Genomic DNA, 17,581 nt, shown 5'->3' on the forward strand with positions numbered 1-17,581 from the left:
TTTTAATCTGTTTGAAGGCGCGCAAAACTGTTCTTTGGCGCAATGTTTCTTTCATAGTTTTAAAATATCCAAAATCCAGTTTGATTTCTTTGTCAATAAGTTTGTATTTTTGTGAATTGCAGATTTTATAGTAACCATGAATAACGAGAGTTTTCAACTGCACTCGACCCAATTTACACCGTTAAAAAACAAACGTTCTAGACTTTTATTACCCAGAGAAGATACGTTAAATCTATCGTCGATATTAAATGAAACGTCTATTTCAAGACATTTAAACGATACAAGTTTACGACAGATTTTAGATGAATCTGCTACTGTTGTGAACGCTGGAAATGCTGGTGTTGGATTAAGTGTAGCTTTCTTTAATATAATACAATCGAGCCGGCACAGCGATGTCTTACATACATTACAGAGGTTAGCTCAAGTTTGTTATGAGTCTTTAGAGCTAGTTGAACCATGGAATAGATATAATGCTCAAAATTATTGGCTAGCTGAAGAAGCTAATACGTGGGAACTTTTATATTCTTTATATGCGGATACACTAGCAGATCATCCAGAATCACTCGACAGCTTGATAACAGATGTAACCTTGTCGCAACAGACGTTAGTCGACGCTCTATTTAAAACCGATTCGGAACTACGGCTTATGCTCTTGCTAGTTAATTGGCTCGAAACTACTGCAGCATACCAAGAAGAGGCAACAAAGACCTCAGCAACAGTAGTAGGGAATGACATTCATTGGGGAAATACTCTTCATGAGCTACTTATTGGAAATAGTTTATTTAATAAGGAGAAAAATACTTCTATGGTGACTTGTTTGGATCCTGATGCACCAAGACGTCAAAAGAAAACTATTCACTCAGATGATCAAAAGGATGACAATGATTTATGTAAGCGAATTTTTACAGAAGTAAGATGTGGTAACTTTGAAAAGGCAGTGTCTCTTTGTATCAATGCTGGTCAAGCTTGGAGAGGTGCTGCACTGCAAGGCTGGAGGTTGCTTCATTATTTACCAAGAGAAAATTCTAATTCTCCTGTAGAAATAGCCGGAAATCCTTCTAGAGACCTTTGGAAATGGTGCGCTTTGGGAATAGCTAATAATGTTACAGAAAATATGCATTACCGAGCAACAATAGCTATTCTTTGTGGCTCTTTAGCAAGTTCTATTCCAATCTGCCAAGGAAATTGGGAAGATTTGCTTTGGGCACATCTTCGTGTACAAATTGTTACAAGAGTGGATAAATTCTTACATGAGCATCATGCCACTGCAGAAGCAAACACTACTTCTACAGAAGTCATGGATTTATTACAGAAAGAACTGCATATAGATGAAATGTCTTTGCAACAAATATTCAGTGCTATCAAAGCACTTATGAATGGTAAACGAGAATCAAATTATCAAATTTGCCAGAGGTATCTGATGTTAGGTAATGTAAGAGCAATAATGCAAGACTCTTTGAATTGGCTGGAGAATGGTGATGAACGATTTGTGAGATTTCTTGCTCATTTGGTTCTAGTGTTGAGACTGATGGGCAAGGACCCACATCATGACATTGGAGATAATGTTTTAGAGAAATATGTCACTCAGCTAGTGAACACACTTGTTACTGGATCAGAGGAGAGCCCTGAACTTATAGCTTATTATACTTCAACACTGCCAAATTCTAGACAAATACATTTATATGCAGAATTTATGGATAAAATATACAAAAGTAATATCAGAGAAGTTGTTGTTAAAGCTGGTATTAAGGCAGGGTTAGATGTAGCTGCATCAGCTCGACTGGCTATTTTAAAGAGTATAGCTGGAATCCAAGAAGGTTATGGTGATATTGAAATGTCCATGAATCAAACTGCTGTTGAAAAAGATAAACCATTAATTGACAATGTTATATCTTCATTGGAATGGCTCTCCCTGATAGAAAACCAACAAGTTGAAGCTCTTTGGTTGTGTAATGCTATGGTCAGAAAATTTATTTTCTTAGGCAACACAGATGCAGCATCAGCTTGTATTATCAATTTAAAGAAAATGTTTTCAAATATTGTGAATGATAAGATTACACACTCATCAGAACTTCGAGAATACTTGTGTTTGAAAACTTATTTAGAGGGTCTAGAATATTTTGCTACATGGTATAGGCAGTATATTAGTGGAATGCCCAAGGATGTGGAGCCTTTATCTGGTGATGCAACTTTCTCTGATAAAGTTCATCATGAACAAAGAACTGCAGTTGTTAAGCAACAGAAGGCTCAATGGAAAAATACTGTATATCATCAGGCTCGTCATGCTAAAAAATTATTATATGATGTTCTCATGTTTCCTGGTGGTTGGCTGCAAGATGAAAATGATGGTACATCATCCCATAACTTTACAGAAGAAGAAAAGCTGGAAAGAGAGAAACAACTGGAGACTTTGAGAAAACTGTGCATTCCTGAAGTTACAATATTAATTTTAAAGATTCTTCAAAGTGATGATGATATTAATAATCACAAAGAAGCAGTCAAATTGAGTGATTTAATTGCTGGTGAAAACAGATGTCTGTACAAGGTATTCACAAAGTCGAAACTATTAGAACTGTTAGACAGGATTAATGAATCAAGTTTAGTATTGGTCGAGAAAGGAAGAGATATGTTTGGTTATGAATTGGATGAATAATATTATGTTGAAATTTATAATTTAATAAACATTTGTATGGATTCTACATGTTTTTTCTACTTCAATTTAAAATGTCAAAATTAAGTGAATGGATTTCTACTTAAAAACTGGTGTAAGCTGCTGCATAGCATTGCTGAAAAAGGGGCAAAATAAAAAGACATCTAAACAATTGTAACTGAAAAAATATATATATTCCATATATTTTTACATATAGTAACATGGCTTTTATGACGGAATATAAATTATGAAACTGGAACCGGGTTCAAGTTAATTAAATCATTGCTTGATTCAGCTAAGTCTGTTATGGAAACTCGTCCACGTTGCTTTATGAACTTGGCTACATCTTCTAATTCTTTTTGTGAAATATAAATAAATTTTCCCCTGTCATCAATAACTCCGGTTAGTTCGCCTGTAGCCTGTAGATCAGTTATTCTGTCGATTGCAGCTTGAGTTTTCAACTTGAAATGTGCTGCCAAGTCTTCTAGTAAAACAACCTTTTGTGCCTGCAAAACATTTAAAATTCATAAATTACTTATTATTTACTTTGTTTACTGATATTTTCATTAAAAGTAATGAAAATTAATCTAAATGATTAGATGATAAGAAGTTATCGGGGAATTTTTATTATATTTTAAAGCCAAAATGTAGGGTCATGTGGATTTTCATAATTTTTATTTGTTTTTTTTATAGTAACAGGGGTTGCATCGCATTGCGACCAGACTTCATTACGACGAATGGTTGGAGCAAAACAAAATACAGACAAATTGAAGACCTTCTTTTTGAAGTGGGTTAAAAACTGTTATTGCCTCTATTTTCTTTATAAGATACTTTACCTTGATATAATCAATGAAATCTTTCAGCATATTATCTTTATTTTCTTCTTCGTTTTCGTCGTAACCTTCTCCTTCAACAGTAAAAGCTGCCTTCATCGCTTCATATTCTTCTTGTTCGCGTCTCTTACGTTCTTCTTCTGCTTTCCGTTCAGCTTCCTCAGCTTTGCGTTCTTCTTCCTATTTATATTAAAATAATTATATTTGCGACTCACCTACAATCGAATGGTATGCAATACGTAAAAATTTCAAATTTACAAGTCTAAACTAGTGATTGATGCATTGTCAAACATCATTTTAACAGCATGGGTCAGAAATTAACATCCTAGATTGTATCAATAGTACCTATAATGACAAAAGAATCTGTAGTTCATAAACACCAATGATTATGATATTTTTTTATTAATAGACATATGTATTAGTGAATTGAAAATATAGTTATTGCTTTATGCTAGTAAATAGGTAATGTATTCTAGAAAAAATACAAGCATATACAAATATTCTTACTTCTCTCTGCTCTTCCAGTTTTCTTTTTTCTTCTTCATTCTTCTGTTCTTCCATTTTTCTCATTTCCCTCATTTGATCTTCAGCTTCTTTAGCTTTCTTCTTTTCCATTTTAGCTTCTACTTTTGCCCGTTTCTGTAATAAGATTTGAAACAGTTATTAAATAGTATGTTGCAGACTTTTGACATGTATTATATAACTTTACAGCTTTACAGAATATTCACTCATATTTAGCCTACTAAGCCTAGATGTAATTTTATCTACATTTGAACTTACAAATTAACAAATTATAAAAGATTACTTGCAGGAACTAAACCACTTTTATAGATTCACAGTGCTTACTTTAAGGTATAAAATTACCTTAGCCCCCATTTTGTCCACAAACTCTACATTCTGACTACTAGAAGCAGTCTCTTCTTCAACAGCTGCTGCCTCCACTGCAGCTGGTTCCTCTTCAATCAAGGCTGCTTGGTGACGTGCAGCTGGAATAGTATCAATTCCATAAATAACAAATATTTGACTAATGTATAATATTATCACTATATAATATATATAATTATCACAAGGTTCCAAAGAAGTATGTGGCGACATCAAGTCACAGAAATAGTTACATCATTAGAATAAGCAAGTAGACATGGTGTTATTTATGAATGTGTAAATGTGTAGAAAATTTTACTCATTAAATGTAAATAAGTGTGTGTAATAAAGGAAATAAGAATTAAATGTGGCAAACCATTGTGGCAACATCAAGACTTAAAATCTTAAATCTTACCATTAGCTCTCATCCGAGCCCTCTGATTTCTGACAGCCTGGACTCTGCTGGGACCGCCATCGCGTGGCGCAACTGCAGTGGGTTTCGAGACTCGAGCTACAAAAGCAAATTATAAAATTACAATTGTGATCCTTATTTGATATATGGGTATAGTCTCGTTTTTTCAAAACTTACGTTGAGGTCGGTCTTGAAATTTCCGTAAAAACGCTATTGTAAATATAATTAAACTTAAGCCACTAATTATAGCTACAGTCAAAAAAACTGGATCCATTTTCTCTATTTAGCGAAAAATTACGTATGTAATTATAATGTATTAGATATATGTTGTACTAGAAGAGCATGAGGTCAATATTAAATTTGATGCAATGTAAATTGTATTTACATGAATAAAATAAAAAATAAACTAAAACAGATGGTGTTTTTATTGCATTTGTTTTGTCAATGTCAGTGTCAAAAAATAAGTCAAAACGTCATCAACAATTAACATTTTTAATTTGAAGCACAAAGCAGAAGTATTTCGCGCATTATGAAAATAGAACCTTGCGCTTTCAGGTTTTTTAGTTTAATTGAAAACAAAGAAAAATAAAAATTAACATGTTACTTTTAAGCAATGAGTGCTGTCAACGAAAATTCCGAATTAGCCTACAAATTATTAATTTTTGTTTTTTCTAACAAAACCAATAAACATTTTCAAGCGTAAATCGAAACAAACAAAATGTAGCGTAAGATGACGTGTGTCATGTCATATTCTCGATATATTTGTCTGATTTGCCGATGTTAATTTTGTGAATATAAAAACATCATGTTTTACAAATTATCCTCTTTCATAGCACTATTCCTATTAATAGATGTAACATCAGCATTATATTTTCACATAGCCGAGGGTGAAAGAAAATGTTTTATAGAGGAAATCCCCGATGACACTACAGTTATAGGTATAACACATTTATTTTTTTACTGAAAGTAGTTTATTTTTGTAAAGAATTTTTGAATTAACTTTCAAAATAGCAAACAAACTTTTCAAAATAGAAACTGGTAAGAGCAGATAAGAATTCCTTGCAAGGCACTCGAATATGCTTCTAGCAATGTGCCCTATTGTTGAATTTCATTGGAAATGAACAAAAAGAATTTCATTTTAATTTCTTTTTATTTAATAACTATAAAAAATTGTTTTCAGTAAACTACAAAGTGGAGCTCTATGATCCTAGATCAGGAGGTTTCATGCCATCAACACCTGGTATTGGTATGCATGTAGAAGTGAGAGATCCTAATGACAAAATTGTACTCTCACGTGTGTACTCATCGGAGGGAATGTACTCATTTACATCCACCACTCCCGGTGAACATGTAATCTGCATGTATTCTAACAGCACATCATGGTTCAGCGGCTCACAATTGAGAGTAAGTTACAACATTAATACATCCAATAGCTCTGTTATGTTGTGACCTTGTAGTGTAAGTCAGTGGCACAAAAAGTGTTAACATTATTTAAGGCTTAAAAATCATATTTAAATTATTATGGAAGAAAAATGTTTGTCATGGTTGCCTTTATGTATGGTCTTTAATTTTTAACTCTCTCCCTAGCTGGTATATGGTGGTGGGATATTTGTCTTTTGGTAGACTAGTTTCCTAACTTGCCTTTCAGTCGGGCCAAATTGTAACTTTGTTTGAACAACTGTTATATTATTCTTTTAATATAATACACAAATATAAAGCTGTTGTTCATATAACACATTTTAATCTTGAATTCAGAACCACTGGCTTGTCTGTCAAATTCTCTTTCTAAAATGTAGTGGCATGGAATGTGTTAACAATTATTTATATCACAATTCCAGCCAGTAATATCTGTCTATTTAAATCTTTGCAATTCAATTTATTAATATTATTACACAATTGTAGGTGCATTTAGACATTCAAGTGGGCGAGCATGCAGTGGACTATGCAAGTGTCGCAAAGAAGGACAAGTTGTCTGAGCTGCAGCTTAGAATCAGGCAGTTGTTGGACCAGGTGCACCAAATCACTAAAGAGCAGAGCTATCAAAGGGTAAATATATATGCAACTAGCTATTGCCTGCATGAATAAAAAAATTAATAATTAACATTGTGCATATGTGTTCTTCTAGTCTATTTTCTATATGTATGGCAAATTTCATCGAGATCCATTCAGCACTTCTGGAGATACCTTCTAACAATTTTAAAAAGAACCATAAACACTTGACATTGGCCCAATCCGATGAGGGAGAGCCATAAACAAGAAACAGAACAGAGATACCTTCAAACATCCATCCATCCATTTGAACTTTCACATTTATAATATTATAATAGTATGATTATATAAATTATTAAGAAAAGGTTCACTTATTTCTTGAGATTAGATATATCCTATGTACCATGTTATGACCAAGTTTACAAAATTTAGATGTATGGACTGGATTTTTCCGTAACTACATGGCAAGCGCGTATTTTGTGTGTGAGTAAAACACAAACTGACTTCAGCCAGTTTTATTCTCGGAGGAAACCAAACAATATTTTAATGCAGAATTAAAGTTTAGAAGTAATGTGATCATGTTTACTTATAATAAAATAATCAGTTGGGTTAATTGCCTGTATTTTTGGTTTTCTCTATGCTTTACAAGATGTTTGAAAGCCTAGCATAACAAAATACTCAAATCTTACTTGTTAGTGATATTATCTTTGTGGATCGAGACACACTCAGAAGTTTGTACTATATTAGTGTAGAGATATAATGCTGTTTATTTGTTATAGCAAAGAGAAGAGAGATTCAGACAGACATCGGAGAGTACAAACCAGCGTGTGTTATGGTGGAGTTTGCTGCAGACTGGAGTGCTCATCGGTATTGGCTACTGGCAGATGAGGCATCTCAAGAGCTTCTTCGAGGCTAAGAAACTAGTTTAAATATGAGTTGTACTATTTCTTTGTAATATAAATCCTAAATAATAATAAAAAATAATTTAAACAGTAGTTTTGTGTTCTGTTTTTTTTTGTAAATGATCTGTATTTTTCCAATAAATATTACTACAGAATTTTTTTCATTATTTTTTATTTCATACCATTTTTATTTTAAGATTAAAATATATTAAAGATTTTGTTAAAAGCTAAATAACAAACAATATAGTTACGAAAGATATATCATTTTTAACAATATTACATGTTTGGTCCTTCCTTTTGCTAAAAGTTATTTAAAAATTAATCTCCTGTCATGAATATCTTGTATACCTATGAAAATAATTTTTTATATTATATAATTTTTTATTTCCTTTGGATTAGATGTGTTATCAGAGTTCAAGTTTAACAAAAGAGAAGTTATCAATTATATAAGACTTTATTTTCATAGCACCAAAATATATCACAAATTTATCTTATTAGCATTATCTTATTTTACTGGTGTACAACATTTAGAATTATTGTTACTATTTTTAGACATTATTAATTAGAGTCCATTGGCGTGAATGACGTGCTAGCGTTACAAAGTCCAGTGTCAGAATGAATAGTGAGGGGCTACAGTTGGGTCAATACACAGCCACATTTTCGGATTTCCTTCCTAACACTATGAAGTTTGAACTTTAAATACGTCATCTAAAAACTTTACAAACAGTGAGCAGTCAGGTTTCGGTAATGGGATTAGTAAATTGAAGTCAACTGTGCTTAAAGTATTTTCTAAAGTATCACAAGTACAATAGTACAAATGTCCATCCACTTGCAACTGTTCAGCCAATTCTAACTGATGGTTATCCATTAATTCTTCATTTACTACTACCAATAGAGGTTTACAAGCTTCTAACACTTCCAAACAACTTCCAGCACCCGCATGACTTATTACCAAATCGGCGTTAAGAATATCTTCTTGTATGGAGTCTTTAAACCTGTATAAACTTAGTTTGATACCTTCTTTCTCGTATTCTTCTGGATTAACAGCACTGTTTCCTATTTGAAATGTTAATTCTTTGCACCCAATTTCTTTTAGAGCACGAAGTACAGATGCTGATGTTATGTATTTAGCTAGTAAATCAAAACGTGTAGTACCCACTGTTACAAAGCATTTTGGATACTTATTAACCATTTTATGCTTATCAATTAAAATAATAAGAAAAAAATGTTTTAAATTGGACTTTGACAAATGACAAAATGACAATGACAGTTTGAAAATGACAAATGTTTTGATAACAAGTCGACGTTGCATTTCGAACAGCGTGAAGATGGTTGCGATCTCCGCGGCTGTGGCCGATCGTGAATGCTGTTCGTTTGTGATTTGTCCAGGTAAACTATTGGCAAAAAATTCCATCATAACGTACATAACGAATCTTTAAAAGAATGACAAAATATAACACATCGACCCTACTTGAAGTGGGGTAAGGGCTGGGACATCATGATTATCTTAATGTTTTTTTGCGATTGTTAAGATGTTTGTTATAAATAAAGAAAACGACACCTCGTGTACAAAAGTTTTCTCAGGACTTACGATTGTAGCATTAGGTTCCATTGGATGAATTAAAAATAAGGAAATGATTGGGTTGTAATGAATCGTCGAACTTTTCGTAAATGTCGACAATCAGTCTGCATAATTTATTCCACTAACCTTTTAACACACGATTCACTTTGATATAGGATGAGATTTTTTTATTTACTCATTAAGATTTGTTGCTTACAGGGAATGCTTTGACTTAAAGATGCATGAAAATTCAATACAGCGTTGGTTTTAATTGAGGCATAATTGGGACTATCAAATATCTTAGGATGATTAAACTAAGATATAGATTTCACATGCTAAGTTTTTTTTCAGTGTTTGATTAAGGACTTCCTCTCTGATCCTAGGTATAATGCAATGACAATGGTAAAATGGTTTGTATGTCTTATTTAAGCAAATGTCTAATGACTCGAAATTGATGGAAAATAATGGTTTACCAAGAAAAGAACACGCTGTATAACTTACTGATAAGTTTAGGTCCTCACGCTAACCCTTGTAACATTTACTACATGCTTTGTAATATGAATTGTTAGGATGGTCACGCGGCCACCTGACTCGCACAGTTTTAATTAGATTTTAAATAATAACTGCTATTGATTGAATATCGGAAATTATTATACGAATTATGATCAGCACGTCATTTTTGGAGGGAGCCTTACATGAAGTGCATGTAAGGTCGCAATATGAAGATATGGGTATTGGTTATATTATATTTTTGGGGTCGAGGAAGTGCAGAAGACTTTCCATCGTTGATTACAGCGAATGCTTCAATTGGTAAGTAGGTTAAGTTTTAATGGTATAAATTTGTATATATTCATTTTAATTTATTTTAATTCAGCCGTAGTCCTGGACAGACAATTCCTAGGAGAGCAATATCAGTCAATGCTGGAACAACTAAAAGATTACATCAAGGAATTGGTGCGGGTTGATCTGAAACATGGCGGTGTGATCGTCCATTATTATTCTTGGACTTCAATCAGTCTGAAAAAAGGTTTGATAATAATATGTTTTATGAAAAAAAAACTATCTAAAACATCGAGGTTCTTCAAAGAATTTCCAAACTGTCCCCACCCCATTCCCACTGTCCATCACTACCAAAAAAACAAGATATAAAACAGGATGTCCATGCGCGTTGTATCATTTCTTAATTTAGGCACTTAAATTGAATTTCGCAGGCTTTATAGCGGTCTTCAGTGTGGCATCTTGCGAGGACACGTGGTCTTTATTCTCGAGAACCGAAGAGGAGGAGTTGCTTCTATTCGCACTGACAGAAGTTGACTGTCCTCGGCTGCCAGTGGACAGAGCGCTAACGGTTACTTACACGGTGCCGGGGCAAGAGTTGGCACAACTGATGTTGGATTTGAGGACGACGAAAGAGATTAACTGGAAATCCGCCATCATACTACATGATGCTACGTTAAGTATGTCTTTGAACAACTGTTTTAAATTTATAAACAATATAAGCGGCATCAAATTTAACGTCAAAAGACTACCTGCTAGAACTGCATAAAGAGAATGATTAAGGAAATAGATAGACTTTTAGATTTTATCCGGTAAGAGGAGCTAGAGCTTAAACTCTAAAAAGGTAAGGAGACATACAAAATGTGATTTCTCATTAGTAGAACGATTGCTGCATCTTCATGGTAACTTCTGTGCGTTATAAAAGGAAGGATCTTCATATATAATATAAAGTCATAGACCTAATTGTAACTTGACAGACAGGGACACAATATCGCGTGTTGTCCAGTCACTGACGCGGCAAATTGACGACGAGAAGGTGTCTTCAGTATCAGTGTCTGTGTACAAGATGAATCACGAAGTTAATGAATATTTAAGGAAGAAAGAAATTCATCGAGTGTTGTCCAAATTGCCAGTTAAAAAAATTGGTACGTGTTTGTTATTTAAATGTAAATAAATATTACAAACGCAATTAAATATCTTTTGATGTTTTTTCAGACAACACAAAATACGTTTCTCTGGTTGTTAATAAGATATACAATCATCTTTTAAATTAAATTACGACTTTGTTATATGAAGAACCGTTGGTTTCTGAGACCAGAATCTCTGAATAAAACATAACATCAACCCTGTCATTAACAAAGTAGAACAATAGACTTTAAACGGAAACTAAGGTCTCAGAAACCCACGGTAAAGAGCGTCGGAGTCGGAGGCTTGTAAGATGAGTGTTAAAACAATCAATCCAGCGTAGTTGACTACTCACCCCATTGTATAAAGAAGATATGTATATATACATATGTAGTAATAGACTATTGTAAAATTTTGATTTTGTATAACAGGTGAGAACTTCATAGCAGTGGTGACTTTAGAGGTTATGTTGGCTATAGCCGACACAGCGCGCGAGCTGGCACTATCGCACGGGCAAGCGCAGTGGCTGTACGTGGTGGCAGACACAAGCGCGCGCAGTGGCGACCTCACCGCGGCTATTGATATATTATATGAAGGAGAAAATGTTGCTTATATTTACAATGTCACTGATAATAGTACGGATTGTAAGGTATTATTAATATTTATGATGAGTTTTTGACAGAATACGAAAGTAATTTTTCTTTAGAATGTTCCTAAAATAACAAATTACGCTAAGAGAGATTAGGTACGGCAGATTCTTATTTTAGAATGGCTTGATGTGTTATTGTCGGGAGATGATGAAGGCTTTCATATCTGCATTGGACTCGGCGGTGCAAGACGAGTTCGATATAGCAGCTCAAGTGTCGGACGAGGAGTGGGAAGCGATTAGACCAACGAAATTGCAACGGAGAAACGATCTTTTGAAACATATACAGGTAATTTGAAACAGTGGGACAAGAATCAATGAATGAAGGAACGAACAAAGGAAGATCGAATGTCGACTGAATGAATGAATTTATTGTAGCAACATATGCAAGTGAACAGCAAATGTGGTAATTGCACCAGTTGGCGGGCAACGGCGGCAGATACCTGGGGCGCCACCTATCGGCAAGTAGACACCGCGACAACTAACGCTAACAATACCAAGGGAGTTATAGAAGAAGTTAAAATGTTACAAGTGAGTTACAAAAACCAATAGAATTTGACGAATACTATATTTTAAAAAGGAAGCTTCACCTTCTTCCGATTTCGTCCGACTTCTTTCGATTTTTAAAGGTTGGTACCTGGCGGCCGGCAGATGGCGTGAGGTTCAATGATGTTCTGTTCCCTCATGTCGCGCATGGCTTCCGAGGGAAGGAGTTGCCTATAATTACCTATCACGTAAGAAACAATACTTTTAACCAAAATACTTCGTAGAAATATTTTATGGGGGAATTTATGGATGGATGTGTGTTACCTCGTAACTCCAGAATAGTCAAACGGAGCTAGATAAAAGCTACTCTATAATTCTGTAGGTCTACTGTAGCTTGTTCTATTGAAGTATGAACTTTCTTCTTATGCTCTCATTTAAGTATAGACTGCATAACTTGAAATGAAATATTCTCTTCAGAACCCTCCATGGACGATTCTGCAGACGAACGAATCAGGGGCTATCATCAACTACGGCGGCCTTATTTTTGATATCGTCAAACAGCTCGCACGGAATAAGAACTTTACGTAAATATAAACATTATAAAAACCATTTAATTATGATGATTTTTTTGGTATAATATCCTTTTTGTTATAGAATCCGGCTATTACTGGCGAATAATTTTAAAAAGAACTATTATAACAGCACGACTATAGACGTATGTATAACAAATCTTTTAACCTTAATGTGGTGAACAGAATTATTGTCATTTATATCAAAATTCTTAGATCACAATGCATAATTTGTAGAAGATTCACAGCCAAAATGGCATGTTAGCAATATCAGCGGTTGCTAAGGGGCAAGCGGCGTTGGGCGCGGCCGCGTTCACTATACTGCCGGACGTGACGTCAGGTAAAATATACTTCGTAACAGTTTTATTAAACTTCAGTGTATCTTGTATCCATTCCAAAAGCGATCTTATAACTTTATTAGTTCAATGATTTTATATCCTAGGTATAAACTACACGTTAGCAGTGAGTACACAGCCTTATGCGTTCCTAATCGCTCGTCCTCGGGAACTCAGCCGAGCTATGCTCTTCCTGCTGCCTTTTACTGCTGACGTGAGTAGTATAAAGCTGTAACAAATAAATAAATAAAATAATGGTCATTTCTTAAATTTGAAACTCTTTGAATTTTTTCCTTACCAAAGGTTCAGTCTTTTTATCTACAAGGTCACAATGAAATTGACAAATATACATACGCGCAAAACACATTGTCGTGTCGCGTTGAGTTTAAAACTGTCTACAGATCCTTGTTATAGAAATAATTTTTGGACTTTTTAAATTTATTTTGGTGAAAAATCCTTTAGTGTTAATTTTAAGTAATTATTAAAATAGATTAATAATATGTTTTTTCCAGACGTGGTTATGTTTAGGGTTCGCAGTAGTTCTTATGGGGCCCACATTATACGTGGTTCATCGTCTTAGTCCTTATTATGAAGCTATGAAGATAACGCGACAAGGAGGTTTGTCTACGATCCACAATTGTCTATGGTATATTTATGGAGCATTGTTGCAACAAGGTTAGTACGAGAACAGAACAGAAGGAAGAGTAAATTTTACTTAATTTTGGCGTTGGATCGAAATGAGAAATAAAATATTTAAATTTTTAGACTCCTTTCTGTCACAGAATATATATCGATGCTATCGACTAAAAATAGTTACAAGAATTTCATTTTAAATTTCAGGTGGTATGTATCTCCCTCGAGCGGATAGTGGTCGTTTAGTTGTTGGAACTTGGTGGTTAGTTGTGTTAGTGGTCGTGACTACTTATTCGGGAAACCTGGTCGCTTTCCTCACATTTCCTAAGCAGGAGGTACCTGTTACAACGGTGGCTGAACTGCTGGAAAATAAAGAAGTTTATACGTGGTCGATTAAAAAGGGAACTTATTTAGAAATGGAATTAAAGGTTAGTGTTGAAATGTGGTAAATTAGTTTTGATTTTTGGCGATAGATGGCGTTTTTCCATTATTTTTTTTAAATGTGTATTTGTGTAAAATTTCTCAGAATTCAGATGAACCCAAATATATTTCTTTACTCAAAGGCGCGGAATTATTGACGTCCGTTGCCAGTGTCGAAGGAAATCATCGTTCAGGTACAAAATCGGTTTTCAAGGCACTTTACTTAATAGCATTTAGTTGCTGTGCGGAGTCAAATGATAAGATGCTAAGGATTTTTTTGTTTTTAAACATTCAGTGCTACAGTGCATTAACATAAAATTATATTGACATTAAACGAGTTCTCTTATTCTTTTGCAGTTTTAGATAAATCGACATTGAATCGAGTTCGTAAACAAAGACATGTGATAATAGACTGGAAGATGAGACTGAGTTATGTAATGCGAGTCGCCACCCTCGCCACTGATAGATGCGATTTTACAATTAGTAAGTTGATATTTCTTATATTCTGAGCCAAATCAAGTCAAAAAGTGTACAACTCTTGGATTTGCCGGAACTTTTATACAAAAATATAATATGCCTCTCATTGTCTTTAAAAAACTATAATGTCAGTGAAAGTTATTACGATAAATTATAACCTAAAAATAAAAATTTTAATGTTTTTGATTTGTTCTATTGAGTACCCGTCAAGAAAATATGTATTCCAGCCTTTTTTTATCGTTCTCAGGTGCGGAGGAATTTATGGACGAAAAAGTGGCAATGATTGTTCCAGCTGGTAGTCCTTACCTTCCTGTCATTAACAAGGAGTGAGTGTAGACCAGTCTTTCAGAAAGTGGGCGATAACGCCCTCTTGTGGGCGCTGCAGGTCTCAAGGGGGGCGGTACGAGACCCAGAATGAAAATGGTGGCGTTGTGTAGAGTCCTGGGGGGTGATTTGTAATTTTATTTAGCTAGGAGGCCTTAGACAACGACTGCATGAGCTCTCGACTCTCAACAACAACTTGTGAACATCAACTAATATGAATTAAAAGATTGCTTAAACTCCAATATGGGGACGCTAAAAAAATATTTATTCTCAAAGTGGGCAGTATACAAAATAAGTTTGGGAACCACTGGTGTAGACTATGGTTGTTAAGTTTACAAATTCTACCACCATGGCGCTACTGTAGATTACCGTAATGTTTGACACTAGGCATTTAGAGTTCCAATTTTGTTAATTTATCTTCATGAGTTGCAGGAGTTATTTTAATAATGTATGTTGTAGGATATACCGTATGCATAAAGCAGGTCTAATAACCAAATGGTTAAGTAACTATTTACCGAAACGTGATCGTTGCTGGAAGACCACGATGGCATCACAAGAGATCGACAATCACACTGTTAATTTAAGAGACATGCAGGGATCATTCTTTGTGTTATTTCTAGGTAATATTATTCATTTATTGCTTTGGAAATGTAGTAATTGATTTACTTATGTGTTTTATATGTATGTAGAGACAAAACTTATTTATTTTGTTTTAACTTAAAAAACTACTGAGGAATAAAATAATTTTTACAATCGGTTCAGTAGTTTTTTAGTTTACCAGAAACAAATCTTTTTTAAATATCAGTCTAGTGTTGGAAATATTTTAATAATAATAAATTAAAATAATCTGTTTCTTTCAGGGTTTTTCTTAGCTTTTATAGTACTCTTAATGGAGTGGATGTATAGGACGAAGAAGAACAGGAACGAAAATATTATCATCAAGCCCTACACTGAATAAAATATATTTTTTACATAATTGATCATTAATGTACAATTGTGAGTGTTATTTTCCTGCGTTGGATAAATGCTTGTCATCCATTTTTGTTTTCTTAAGGAAATATTATTTTTATCTCGATTAATTCAGTATAAAAATAAGTTAAATATTTATTTAAGGGTTTGTAATCTTTGCAATTCGTTAACATAATAATAAAAATTATTTATAATATTTAAAAGTGTAATCGTAAAACAATCCTTGTACTTACAAATCTTTATATATATATAATTCTTCTGTGCGTGTGTATGTCACTGAACTTCTTTCAAACGACTGGACCGATTTTGGTGAAATTTTTTGTGTGTGTTCAAGGGGATCTGGGTATGGTTTAGATTCACAATTTTCATCAAATATTAACTTCATATTAATTTATTCAAATTAAACACGTGTAGACAGGACAACGTCTGTCGGGTCCGCTAGTTTATTATAAAAAGAACTGTTTTTTGTATGAAACTATTTTTTTTGTACATTTGCAAAAAAGATTAAAACGTACGCAATTGTAAGTACATTTTTTGCAATTAAGTTTTTTTTGTAATTCAAATGTACGAAGGTAAACGTTAAATTCCTATAAAAACCTATCTTGTAATTTTTGCAATGTCATTCGATTTCGACTCATGCTTTGAACTTGAAACTACGAAACATAGTAATACGAATTGTCAAGTACGAGTTCTTCTACTTAAGTATATTAAATAAAAAATCTAATGATTATCACGAATCGAATATTCTTGGACTTTATCCACATTTTACATATATAAGAATTAAATTAAAAAAACACACTTCTTGGGTTTCCTTTACACACCCATTTTTAAGTTTGGTTTAAAACGCTTTTCACTTTGGCCATACGTAGATCACTTTGATTCACCATAATTTGGTGTTATAGATCCTTAGATTAACTTTGAATAATTTAAAGAAACTAATTAGCTAGCAGTCTACACGTTAAGTGACATCATCAAATACGTAACAAAAGTGACAGTTGCTTTATCTTTATGTTAGGTAAAAAAAAGCAAGCAATAGAGTTCAAGATTATTTAGCCCGGAATACACACACACACACACTCTCTCTCTTTCTCTTTCTCTCTCTCTTTCTCTCTCTCTCTCTCTCTCTGCCGAGTTTGCATCCCACAAGATCAGCTTTGCCAATCCGTCTCTTCCACTTTGTTCTGCCCACGACATCTTTTAAGATTTGGCCTGGAATACACTAATGTGAAACAGCAATATCTTAACGTTCCCGCTAGTTATCTTTCATTCTGATAGTTTTAACTACAAATTTCTGCATAAAATCCAAGGCCGCGCCCTTTGCATTGCAATTGTATATACATAACTAGTGTAACAAGAATGCAAATATGTCTATGACGATGGTTATAGATAATACGATGTTGAATGATATTAAATATAATGTTTTCCTGTTGTCCGATACACAAACGGCACGTGGGCATAGACTACGTGACATGGAGCATGTGAATGTATCCGAACAGAACATATAATGCTAGGCCCAGCACGAATGTTTGTGACAGGCGCCATCGTATCGACATCGACAAAATTTATATTGAAATTTGTACAACCCTATCGGACATAATTGACGATAACGAGA

General features: G+C 33.8%; 5 protein-coding genes across 7 annotated transcripts; 3 read left to right on the plus strand and 2 right to left on the minus strand.

Moving 5' to 3' along the window:
* The first annotated feature begins 15 nt into the window (after nucleotides 1-15).
* Nup107 (nuclear pore complex protein Nup107) lies at nucleotides 16-2,699 on the plus strand. The gene has a single exon (XM_013318106.1). It carries the CDS (start codon nucleotides 137-139, stop codon nucleotides 2,651-2,653), a length of 2,517 nt encoding a protein of 838 aa, XP_013173560.1. The 5' UTR covers nucleotides 16-136; the 3' UTR covers nucleotides 2,654-2,699.
* A 154-nt stretch (nucleotides 2,700-2,853) lies between these two features.
* On the minus strand, nucleotides 2,854-5,132 carry Ddrgk1 (DDRGK domain containing 1). The gene is given in 6 exon segments (NM_001312603.1): nucleotides 2,854-3,156; nucleotides 3,487-3,663; nucleotides 3,991-4,122; nucleotides 4,348-4,469; nucleotides 4,760-4,855; nucleotides 4,934-5,132. Coding segments are annotated over 6 exon segments (885 nt in total). The 5' UTR covers nucleotides 5,031-5,132; the 3' UTR covers nucleotides 2,854-2,895.
* Nucleotides 5,133-5,506: 374 nt separating this feature from the next.
* eca (transmembrane p24 trafficking protein eclair) lies at nucleotides 5,507-7,807 on the plus strand. Its single transcript, NM_001312598.1, is given in 4 exon segments — nucleotides 5,507-5,694; nucleotides 5,937-6,160; nucleotides 6,659-6,802; nucleotides 7,525-7,807. Coding segments are annotated over 4 exon segments (651 nt in total). The 5' UTR covers nucleotides 5,507-5,561; the 3' UTR covers nucleotides 7,675-7,807.
* Nucleotides 7,808-7,928: 121 nt separating this feature from the next.
* On the minus strand, nucleotides 7,929-8,909 carry LOC106122246 (Alg13 UDP-N-acetylglucosaminyltransferase subunit). Its single transcript, XM_013318168.1, has one exon. It carries the CDS (start codon nucleotides 8,837-8,839, stop codon nucleotides 8,327-8,329), a length of 513 nt encoding a protein of 170 aa, XP_013173622.1. The 5' UTR covers nucleotides 8,840-8,909; the 3' UTR covers nucleotides 7,929-8,326.
* Nucleotides 8,910-8,976: 67 nt separating this feature from the next.
* On the plus strand, nucleotides 8,977-16,035 carry LOC106122245 (Ionotropic receptor 93a). Of its 3 annotated transcripts, XM_013318165.1 has the most exons (20): nucleotides 9,000-9,036; nucleotides 9,428-10,018; nucleotides 10,083-10,235; nucleotides 10,420-10,665; nucleotides 10,963-11,130; nucleotides 11,542-11,759; nucleotides 11,878-12,045; nucleotides 12,135-12,287; nucleotides 12,386-12,490; nucleotides 12,720-12,826; nucleotides 12,897-12,957; nucleotides 13,049-13,151; nucleotides 13,254-13,360; nucleotides 13,659-13,821; nucleotides 13,987-14,207; nucleotides 14,306-14,393; nucleotides 14,557-14,682; nucleotides 14,924-15,002; nucleotides 15,460-15,620; nucleotides 15,861-16,035. In XM_013318165.1, the coding sequence occupies exons 2-20, from the start codon at nucleotides 9,928-9,930 to the stop codon at nucleotides 15,956-15,958; spliced, it is 2,616 nt and encodes an 871-aa protein (XP_013173619.1). In that variant the 5' UTR covers nucleotides 9,000-9,036; nucleotides 9,428-9,927; the 3' UTR covers nucleotides 15,959-16,035. The 3 variants fall into 3 exon arrangements, with proteins under 3 accessions (XP_013173621.1, XP_013173620.1, XP_013173619.1); XM_013318167.1 differs by having other exon boundaries at nucleotides 8,977-10,018; nucleotides 13,659-13,764; XM_013318166.1 differs by having other exon boundaries at nucleotides 8,977-10,018; nucleotides 10,089-10,235.
* The last annotated feature ends 1,546 nt before the right edge of the window (nucleotides 16,036-17,581 follow it).

The sequence above is a fragment of the Papilio xuthus genome, unplaced genomic scaffold (genome assembly GCF_000836235.2).
Source record: "Papilio xuthus unplaced genomic scaffold, Pxut_1.1 DF826933.1, whole genome shotgun sequence".
Classification (NCBI taxonomy): domain Eukaryota; kingdom Metazoa; phylum Arthropoda; class Insecta; order Lepidoptera; family Papilionidae; genus Papilio; species Papilio xuthus.